The 11,377-nt window shown below is 47.6% G+C and overlaps 1 protein-coding gene across 1 annotated transcript in view; it reads right to left on the minus strand.

The window, feature by feature from the left end:
- LOC147628420 (uncharacterized) overlaps window positions 1–10,352 on the minus strand; it is a 29,777-nt gene extending 19,425 nt beyond the window's left edge. Inside the window, exon 1 of the mRNA XM_086814172.1 lies at window positions 9,892–10,352. Coding sequence (XP_086670298.1) covers window positions 9,892–10,299 — 408 coding nt within the window. The 5' untranslated portion in view covers window positions 10,300–10,352. The remainder of the gene's footprint in view (window positions 1–9,891) is intronic.
- Window positions 10,353–11,377: the final 1,025 nt, after the last annotated feature.

The raw sequence follows: 11,377 nt of genomic DNA on the forward strand, positions 1-11,377 counted from the left end.
CGTTGATAAGCACTTGAGAGAAGTGTTTGAGAGCTGAGATTTGTTCTTTGTTGCTGTAGATATGGCTCCCCCCTGTACGAACAAAGATGACAAGTTGAAAGGACCCAACTACGCTCATTGGAAGCTTCACATGCGGGTTTGGTTCATCCACAAGGGTTTGTGAGACATTGTTCAAGGCACTGAAAGGAAGCCCGAGCGTCCTCAAAACTCTAGGAGGTGGACTAAGGTTCAAGAGGATGAATTTGATGTGGAATTACAAGACTGGGAGAATCGGGACTCGAAGGCGCATTCTGTGCTTGTGCAGACCATCACCGAGGAGGTCTCACCGGCAGTGCAAACTCTCACCAGTGCTCATGAGGTATGGTCAAAATTGGAGGATCTCTTTGCACGAGATTCATCAATGAGGGCAGTTACCTTGCAGGGGCAGCTCTATGGTTTGTTATTTCCTGAAGGCAATTCAATGCAGTCTTATCTCATGAAGACCAAGGTTATCCATGACCAATTATTGGCTATGGGTGCTGCTTTGTCCTATTCTTAGCTGGGTGCTCTTATCCTCACCAAGCTTCCTCCGGACTATGATGTGATTTCTCGATCTTTGCAGTGCCAGGTCACATCCACTTAGTTGGATTTTGATGACCTTAGCTCCCTACTTTTGGAGGAGTCGTCAGTTCTCATCTCACAGGGTAAGTTGAAGGTGTTAGTCAACAGTTCTAACCAGGCATTTTCTTCAGTTCAAAAGAAAGGTCGGAGTCGTTGTTTCTCTTGCAGGAAAAGAGGACATCTGTCCAAGGATGGTTTGTTCAAGAAGAAGGACAAGACCAAGGGCAAGGCTTCATCTCAGAGAAAAGGCAAAGACACGACACATGTAACATGCGGAAGCTTCCGGGAAGATCGGTAACTTCAATGCTCAGAAATCAGCACACTTTTCGCGATGGAATTAACGCCCAAACTGAATGAAGATGTGCAGAAAATAGAGAGAGAGAGGGAGAGAGGAGAGGACACGGCATAGTCACAGGGGACGAAGGGGACGGACCCTTGGAACGGGGGGACGCCGTCCCGGGAACACTGTGGGACGGGGACGGACGGACGTCCCCAGCTAGGCGTCCCTCACAAGGGACGACGTTCCGGGGACGAATCCAGGAGGGGACGGTTGTGGGGGACGGCTGCATGGGAACGCCACAGGTTACTGTTTGGGCAATGGTCACATTTTTGACCTTTTTTTTTGGCTGTTTGGGAGGGGTTTTTCATGGGCCTTTAGCCTTGGCCCATAGGCCTTAAGCCTTTGAGGCTTTGGGCCTTGGCCTCTCTCTTACCTCCCTCCCTATAAGAAGACACACACACACACACTCCCTCTCACACTTCAAGCTTTAGCTTCACACACACACACTCTCTCTCTCTCTCTCCCTCAAGCGGCAAGCCTCAAGAGCCAAGGTCTCAAGTTTCAAGCTCTCACACAAGCAAGCTGTAGCCTCTCAAGACACACTCTCTCCCCCTCACACACACTCTCTCAAGCTTCTCACACACACACACACACACACACACACCCACCCACCCTCACACTCAACTTCTCAAGTTGTCCCTCAACTTTCAAGGCTCAAGCCTCACTCCCTCTCTCTCTCTCTCAAGCTATCAAGTGACAAGGAGGAATCCATCATCCATGGCATCCTCCTTGTGGTAGTGGCTCTTCAAGTTCCAACTACCCGTAGAAGGATGATGGGATGGACATTTTGGGATGAGGTCAATCACACCCCATCCCCTCATGGAGGTGGTGCACAGCCATGGGCATGCAAGCTTTGCCCGTATAGGCGAGTGGGTGGTACTAACAAAGTAATTTTTAAGTGCCGTTCCTACCCCCATCCCTGTTCCCTACATATGGCCGTCCCCCATCCCGTTCTCGTCCCCGTCCCCCGTTTCCACTTACTGGTGCATGGGGACTGTGATTCGGAGTTCCAAGCATTAGACATCTAGCAAGACATGGTTATCTTTGGTACAGCACAGATTATGAACTGGATCTGCTCCAAGTTCATTGTTCGAGGCTTTTGGAACATGATGTGTTCCGTCCATTGTTGGGGATTATGCTTGTGACTATGCACGAATTCCTACACAAGTGTGTAGTGAACTCCAAAAAATAGATGATGAGTTGCTGTGGACACACCGTGCCGACGGGGGACGGGAACGGGACGGGGGACAGTTGTATGTAGGGAACGGGGACGGGGTAGGAATGGCACTTAAAAATCACTTTGTTGGCACCACCCACTCGCCTACACGGGCAAAGCTTGCATGCCCATGGCCGTGCACCGCCGCCTCCATGAAAGTTGAGGGAGAACTTGAGTGTGAGGGTGGGTGGGGGTGTGTGTGTGTGTGATGCTTGAGAGAGAGTGTGTGTGAGGGAGAGAGTGTGTGAGTCTTGAGAGGCTAGAGCTTGCTTGTGCGAGAGCTTGAAACTTGAGACCTTGGCCCTTGAGGCTTGCTGCTTGAGGGAGAGAGAGAGTGTGTGTGTGTGTGTGTGTGTGTGTGTGTGCGTGTGTGTGAAGCTCAAGCTTGAAGTGTGAGAGGGAGTGTGTGTGTGTGTGTCTTCTTACAGGGAGGGAGGCAAGAGAGAGGCCAAGGCCCAAAGCCTCAAAGGCTCAAGGCCTATGGGACAAGGCTAAAGGCCCACGAAAAGCCCTCCCCAAACAGCCAAAAAAAAATGTGACCGTTGCCCAAACATCAACCTGGGGCGTTCCCATGCAGCCGTCCCTCACAACCGTCCCCTCTTGGATCTGTCCCCGGAACACCGTCCCTTGTGAGGGACGCCCAGCTGGGGACGTCCGTTCGTCCCCGTCCCAAAGTGTTCCCAGGACGGCGTCCCTCTGTTCCAAGGGTCTGTCCCCTCCGTCCCCTGTGACTATGAATTCGTGGCCAAGCAAAGTTCCTTGCTATTCGTGGTGGCATCTTGTTTCGAGGAAACAGGTTGGTGGGTGCTCTCTCCGAGGTGATTCCAGTATTCGCGGTGCTAGAGGGTCCATGGTTGCATCTTCATCGACTTAACTTCTTTCGACTAACAGAGATGGTTTTTGTCTTTGGAACTAAGGTATGACTAAGGAAGATTGGGACATTGATCTTTGTCATATGGTTCTGGCTGTTCTTGACCACAGGATTGGTCAACTGGATATCGAGATGATGCTATTTGTGGAGCTGGTCTCCTTTGGAATGGCATGGTTTGGTTAAGCTCAAAGTCTGCAGCAACCTGAGCTAACACTTCAAGGTCATAAGTCTTGCGAGCAATCCTGGAGTTGATTTGGTTCATGGATATATGGATCGAACTCTATTTGTGTATGTATGCATACACTTTCTAAGGTATTATTGTATTTTGGTGCCATTGAGCGATTAAAGTCCCTTCTCATAACCCAAGGGAACTGAAACCAATCCCGTCAAGTGGGAAAGACTCCGTTGGACACCCACACGCGTAATAGCACAACTTAATACCACAATTTGAAATGGACAACTTAATTACAACTTGAAATTGAAATGAAATGAAATGAGATAAATGGACACCAGCACTGGGGCCAAAACGGGCCGACCCCCCCTCAATATATGATATATTTATTGGGAGTATTTAACAAATACTAGCGTGGTCCAGTCTCTACGGTCCTGTGCTTTCACTGGACTCCGCGGAGAGCGCCCCACTAGTGTTCCAAGACCACGCACAAACAGGCGCTCCCGTACTAACGCCTGGCTCTCCCGATCTCAGCACCTCTGGACCGTGGTTCTCCAAGAGCTTGGACTACCCGGCACCGAACGGGTGTTGCCGTGGAGAGAGTCCCTTATCACATTTATCACAAAAATACTTTACTTAAATCTGAAAAATTCACTTACTTGAGGATGGCAGATGGAAGACCAATACTCATGGTGTCTGTGTGCAGTTACTTGAGAGAGAGACCGAGGCACAGCAGCCTGTCGAGGAGGTTGAGGAAGGCAGCTTGCTGTGAGAGGCGTTACCACCTGGAGAAGGTGCAAAACCACCGGTAGCCGTCTATGGATAGGAGGTGTAACAACCTCTTACAAAAAAAGAGATGGAGCAGCCGCCTTGTTGAAAAGATGTAACACCTGGCTGCAGGAGCCTGTGAGATGGCACAGTCGCCTGCAGGTGAGGAAGTGGAGTAGGAGCAGCTGTTTGCTGTAGATGCAACACACAGTCACCTGCAAGATCGCCTACAGGTGAGAAGGCGTGCTGCTGGAGAATCAGCACAACCTGCTGGACAGGGGAAAATCGCCGATTGCTGAGGTGATGAAGCGCAGCTTGTATGGACAGGAAGCGTCTAGCTGCAGCCTGCGCTGTCTGTAGTGCAGAGAGAATTGTCGTCTGTAAGAGGACTAGCGCAGCCACCCTGAGCCAGTAAAGTCGTCTGCAGCCTGCGCAGCTGTCTTGTGTAGTGAGCAGCCCACTGGTAAAGGGTACAGCCGCCAACAGAGGATACAGAAGCGCAGCTAGTACAGCAGCCGCCTGGGATTACGTGCACAGGAGATGGTCGCCTGATTCTCTCTTACGAAAGATGGTGGAAGCGATCGCCGGGTGTGCCACGATGGAGATGATGGCTTCTTTTTATAAAAATTAGAGTGGAGTTTAAACTATTGTGACTGGCTCCCCACGATTGCATGTGGGCGGCCAGTTCCATGGGGGGTTGGGTAGGTGACCATGCACCCACCCCCACACACACACAAGTCAAGTGTGGCTCCCCACCTTGGCCCCCCTAAGTGGGTGCTCAAAGGGAGTGCCCTTTTAAGTGGGTGAGAACATATAACCTTATATATCAAAAGGTTAGAATATGAAATATTAAACCAACATGTGCAATACACTTACCACCTGTTCACATGCACCAAAACTCGTCAGAAGACAGAGCAGACTTCACGACTCACTGGCAGGCGTCCCCGCTCAGTAAGTGACACGTCAAGCAGGCAAACACAAAAATACAAGTCATGCGAAAACAGTTTCAAACATGCAAAACATGAGTGCATGTGCAAATAGTATCATGGACATATCTCCCATTCATGGAACAAGTACAAAATATCTGTCGGCACAAAAATGGCACGACGTAAAACATAAATCCTGGTCTTCCTATGGAGTGACAGTCCCATAGGTAAGACAGAGGTCCAGGCACGAGCCTCCCTATGGAGTGACAGTCCCATAGGCAAGACACAGCACGAATACTGGCTCTTCCATGGCGTGACAATCCCATGGATAGAACACAGTCCAGGTCTTACACGGGTGGCACCAGTCTGGCTCCTGTCCATGTCAGCAAAATACTGGCCTCTTCACATGAGACACCGGCTTGGCCTCAAGTGAACGAGACACAAAAACTGGAGATGGACCAAATGGTCGGCCAATTGGTGACACGAACAAAGGGTTGGAGGGGACAAAGGTTTAAAAGCCTTAAAATTAAAAGAACCCCTTTTTTGGGGATAATCGTGGCCCTTATGCTATTATTGGGGCCTGTGCTTCTTTTGGAGGGAGTCGAGCTGCAGCTTCACGGGGGGTGTGCTTTTTCGCTTTCTCTGAGGGAAATCGTGGGTTGGACTGCACGTGGGCTGAACTGAGAAGCAGGGCTGTGCAGCACTCTCTCCCTCTTTGCAACGAGCTGGCGACTGGTGTGGGATGCAGAAAAACACAGGACTGCAGGTGCAAGAAGCGCAAGGCTGGACGGTGCTCTCCCTCTCGTTCGTGGGACGACGGCTGCAGGAGGTGCACTACGGCAGGAGGTGGGACTAAACAGGGCACACGCGCTTTCTCCCTCTTTGCAACAAGCCGGCGGGCTGGTCAGCAGGGAGGCAGCGCTGAACTGCGTCTTCTCTCTCCTTTGGAAGGGGGGACGGGCAGACTGCAGGCAGCGCACAGAGTTGAACAGGCTTTCCTCCCTCTCTCTCTCTCTCTCTCTCTCTCTCTCTCTCTCTCTCTTGTTTGGAAGGGGGGAGGGTAGAACTGCAGGAGGACCAGAGGATTGTTTTTGATACTGTTTATGGGCTCTTTTGGTTGGCTGCAAGTACAGCTGTGTGCATGGGTTTCTGGCTGCAAGTATAGGGTCACCTGGATGTGTTTCTTGGCATGGAAGTGATGCAAGCTCGCATGGGTGCATGTTCACGGAGCAGATTGTTTTCTTCTTGCTTGAAAGGAACAAAGGGACTTGCAGCTGTGGGCATATCTATGTTTCTAGATGTTTCATGAGGAAATAGGTCACTGGATGTATGCCGTTGTTGGCACTATCGGTGCTGTGTATGGTTTTGTGTGGAAACAAGACAAATGTTTCAAGGGGAAGCAGGCCTAAGGGTTTCATGCGGAAACAGGTCGTAGGTTTCTCGAGGAAACATGTGTTTTTGGTTTCTCTAGGAAATAGGTCACATGCAGGCAGTGGGTGCACGAATGGACACATGTTTGGTACAGCGTTGCTGTTGATTGGACAGGGGTTCGGGAATCCTTGACTAAGATTGATAGTACCCTTGAAAGGCAGAGAGGGTTGGTACAGGTGTGTCGATTGTAGGGTATGCTGTGCTGTGATGCAAGTTCTCTTATGGGAAATAGTTTGGAGTCGTCGTTGTGATGCAGGGGCACTCGATGTGTCAGGGTGATGCTGTTCATAGGGTGAGATGCTATGGATGGTTGTGGCAGCCCTGATCATGGGAGAAAGCTTCTGTATGCAGGACTCAATGTGTGGGAGTCATTTTGATGTGAACAATAGTTGGAATTGTTTGTGGATGCCGAGTGAACAAGAAGCCATGATGCAGGGCCTTTGGCAGGCTTTAGGAGTTCTACTGTGAAGGCTGAGTTTCCAACCTTATTGTAATCAAAGCTCTCTTATAATCAATTAAAGAAATACCGCAAGGGGCACCACTACGTTTTGGGGCCAATCTATGTCCGTATACTGTTTGTAGGAGCACTCTAGCTCCCCCTGTTTGTTTTCCTTTTCTTGGTCCTCAAGGGTGTTGAAGTGTTTTGTGTGCAAGTTTGTTTTTGCACCGCCCTTTGGTTTTGTCTGAAGACCGAGGCCGGCGGTTTACACCTAGACCCTCCTCTATTCGGGTTCACATTATTCCAAGGATTGAGAGCAGTTGATGGTACCATATGCTGAACCTGTGCTGCAAAAGTAGACACCCAGGAAGTATTAGGCACATAAGCACTCAAAGATACATACAAGCCTGACGCGGTCTCCGATTGAGTTGATGATAGTGGATCTCCGGGTGACCATGGTGATACCTGTCCTCCCTAAGAGAAAGAACCATACCGAAGTCCAAGCTGTCGGCTAGACTACGCAGCAGAGCTCTCCAGATGAGGCTGGATACTGGTGGGTCCAGTACTGACCATAGTTTTTCCATACGGCAACCATACGGCAAACGCATACGGGTATGGAAGTACGAAAAGTACGGTTCACACTCCCAAGAAATTCCATACGTTGGATACCATACGGCACCCTAAATTTAAGGAAAAACATGCGACATATGACACAAAAAACCAAAGAAACTTGAAACTGCAAAGATTTTGGGATTAGAAAAAACATAAATGATGTAGAGCCAGAATCCAAACTCCGGACTTTATATTACTGTAACTTGTTTACATCATACATGTATGATCAATGATGTATCATGTAACATGTTACATAAGTAGGGACTAGGGAGTGTGGAGTGGGCAAATGCCAAAACCTATCACTTGTAGGCATAGTTTTTTCATACGGCAACCATACGGCATACATGTATGAGTCTGGAACTATGAAATAAGTATGGTTCAAACCTTGGAGAAATTCCATACGTGGGATTTCATACTTGATTCTTAAATTAAAGGGTAGACATGCCATTTTCAATGAAGTGAACCATGAGAGACTTAAAGTATATGAAAGCCATGATAGATGGTCTATCATAGTTTTCACAAATTGACCATGTTTCATCCGTCATGACTTTCACACATTCACAACTAATCTCTATGTCTAGAGAAGATGCAAAACATTTTCCTTTTTGGCTAGAGTATGAAAAGTTTTTCCATACGTGACCATACGCAACCATACGCATACGGGTATGGAAGTATGGAATATTTTCCATACGAGTATGAAAAAAACTATGGTACTGACACACTGGCTGTGGTCGAGATGCCAGAGGTGTAGAGGGTGAGTAGGTGTAGATAGGTTGGTCGTCTCCCAATGAAAGACCTAGAAAGGGCTCTCTAATGAGAGAAATCTTGTCCTCTGTGTGGTCTAGATCTGAGTAAGGAGAATCAATATCTGGAACAAAGGCTGGTCCTCTGGAATCATGGGTAGACGATCCATGCTGTGTGCTCTTGAGGTCTTCAATCCCTTTGCTCATGATAGCTCTAATACCATGTGATGACAAAAGGACGAAAGGACTAGATGTGCGAGAGATCAGAGCAAATCAACACACCATGAAATGGACAAACGAGTGTATGTATAATGGTGAATGAAATCCAGTACAAGAGGCCCTCTAATGTGAGGTGACTCTGAGTAGAAGACCGGCAAAGAAGCAAAGACAAGGTCGGAGCTGAAGCACGGTCAGTGACAAAGCCTCGTGTCGCTATGAGACAAAGGCACTCTGTGAGGTGGTCAATGTCGAATGGGCAGAGAGCGCTGCCATCCCGATGTCAAATGATGATGATGAGTAGAGAGGGCTGCTGTCCCGACAATGTGAACCGATGAGCAAAGAGGGCTGCTATCCCAACAATGTGAACTGATGATGAAGCAGAGAGTTGGGCTGCTGTCCATAGGTGAGCTGCAGGAGAAAAAACACAGATGTGATGGAGCAGAGAGTCATGAAGGATCTCGACAAATCCCACTTTTGGTTTTGCTTTTATGCCCCCAATGTCACTGCATAAGAAATTACGAAGGGTAGGCCTAGGCAGAGGTAGACCTTAGGAACAGACTGTGTCTGACTTCCATTAATGATTAATCCTTTTGAAAGAGTGTATGTATATATGGACAACTATATAAGCAAAAGGTTTAGTGCTACTTTGTACACGACGGGGGAATCCAAGGATATGGATATGGCAAGGGTGCAGTATAACCCAAAGGGCATTCTTCTCCTTTGCATCCATACATGCAACCACTTGTCGCACAAGCAAAGAACTGGGCAATCTACTATTGAAGACATCCATGTGGCCTACGCTCAAGTCATCATCAAAGACAATGGTGATGAAATTCTCGATGCATTTGATTCCATCTTTCTACCACCTGACAATAATAAGATGAAGGTAGAGGCCGCAAAAGCCCCCATTGACAAAGGCCAAGAAGCTGAAGGCAAGAAAGAAAAAGAAGACAGAAATGACAAAGTGAAAGACCAAAGCAAAGAGCCAATCTCATCAGCAGCCCCTGACCCACACCCATCCAGCAGCCCCAAAGGATGCACCACCCCAAACCACCACTTATTCCCTGCAGGTATCCACTTCCACCTCCACCGCCTCTGCGACTAGCACTAATCCCTGGCCAAAGTAGCCTCGCAAGCTGAGGGAAACTCCAGCAAAGTCCACAAAATTTTCCCCTAGTCATGCGAATTCGGCTATTGACCTTTGGCTACCTAGGAGGTGCTTGCCAACCACAACTATTCCCCGAGCCCCTATACTGCATGCAGGGGAGGTGGTGTCTAGTTTTCAGTTCCAGAGTGGCTTTACCCTCTTCTTTCCCAATGTAGTCTCCTCTTTTCATGAAAAGAAAAGAAACCATGAGACTTCCCCTATACAAAGTGGTGACCACATGATCTCCAAGGTGATGGAGGTTGAAGACAACCTTGGGACATACTTCTACTTGCTGTAACATAACTCTACTTCCAATGACAAGACCACTGTTGTCTACAATTACGAATTAACGAAAAATGGAAAAAAAAAATTGTAGCACTCTTAATGAAAACCCCAAGTTTACTTACCATGAACATAATGGACCCAAGAAGGAAAAAAGCCTGGTCTGCTGAAGCCAACTCTGAGAAACGCTTCAAAGGGGGTGGTGCAAGCACACTGGAAGAGAAGCTCTGAGCAGGTGAGCGATGTGCTGCAGGGGCAGCCTGTTTGAGACTAGGCACCAAAACAGCCTCTTCTCTGTGTTTTAATGAGCCCTTTGAAGAAGATGAGTTCACAGATTCCTCACTCTTACAAGCAAATGATATGCACGTTTTCTGCCGCCGGAGAAGTGGGGCTTGCTCCATTCTTAACCGATAAACACACGTGCCAATTCTCCCGAAGATAAAGCAAGCAGATGTTTTAGGTGGAGTTTCTGGGAACAATTCGATCATGGAGCTCGAGACAGCTGAAGCTGCTGGGCCTCCAGAGATTGGCATGGCAGTTTATTGGTCAGACACTGTTGCAAATTGAGAGCGTCGGCCAGGTAGCATATACCTTCTTGTCTTGATTGTATTGCTTAGGAATTTACACGTGGAGGTGCCCCTTCTTACCTCATCTTTGTGTGACCGAATAAAATAATAATGCCACCAAAATGTGTTTTTTTTCCATTAAATATATTATGTGAGATTTTCAAAGATTTTCAAGAATAAGAGTATTTTTCTAAGGTTTCATTTTCGTATGTAATGATTAATGCTTGAAAAAGTCAATGAAATGATAACCCCCATAGCCGCTCTATTTAAGGTAATAAAATGATGATCCTCATCACTATGTGAAATAAAATTCTCCACCAAATGGTGGAAACCTTTATCTCTAGATGTTGGAGGTACATTTGGAAGATTTATAATAATTTGAAGGTTTTGATAATCAAAACTACCCCAAATCTTACAATTTCAAACCTTTAAATTAGCTTATCAACTCACATTCACATGCACTTGAGGTCTGGAAAACTCATCGGAGACGACCTCACTCCTGACGATAGTGCATCAAACCACCCAAGATCTTCCTATCAAAAGAGTGTTGGTTTAGGCCACTCAGCGAGCACTCAATTGAGAGTCTTAAAGAATCTAACCACTGTCAATATAAGAAGTGAAGAATCCATGGAAGAAGAACTACAATTCGCTGGGTTTGGAGAAGAGGAGAAACCACCCTCCCCTACAAGATCTAGTGGTATCATTGATATAGCCCATGGATTTTTTGGTCTCCAAACCAGCAACAACAATGAGGAAGCGCAATCTACGAGCACAAGCTCGTCAACCAGCGCTGGACTAGGTCCAAGGCAAGAATTACAAACCCAACCTTCAAGTTCTAGGCTGTCTAACATTGGCACCCCCAGAATGAGAAGAGACTTGGAAAGAGCGGCCAGGACAGGTCAAAAAGTATTCTTCCCAACTTCAGAGAAAGTGGAATTAGATTTAAAAAGGGGTGAAGTAGAACGGCAACTACGAGAATTGAGCTTAAGGAAACAAGAGCTCGATACTCGAAGGGCTAGGGCTGAACAAAAGGAAATGGGAAATG

The sequence above is a fragment of the Cibotium barometz genome, chromosome 19 (assembly GCF_041138505.1).
Source record: "Cibotium barometz isolate CiBa-2024 chromosome 19, ASM4113850v1, whole genome shotgun sequence".
In the NCBI taxonomy this organism is placed as follows: domain Eukaryota; kingdom Viridiplantae; phylum Streptophyta; class Polypodiopsida; order Cyatheales; family Cibotiaceae; genus Cibotium; species Cibotium barometz.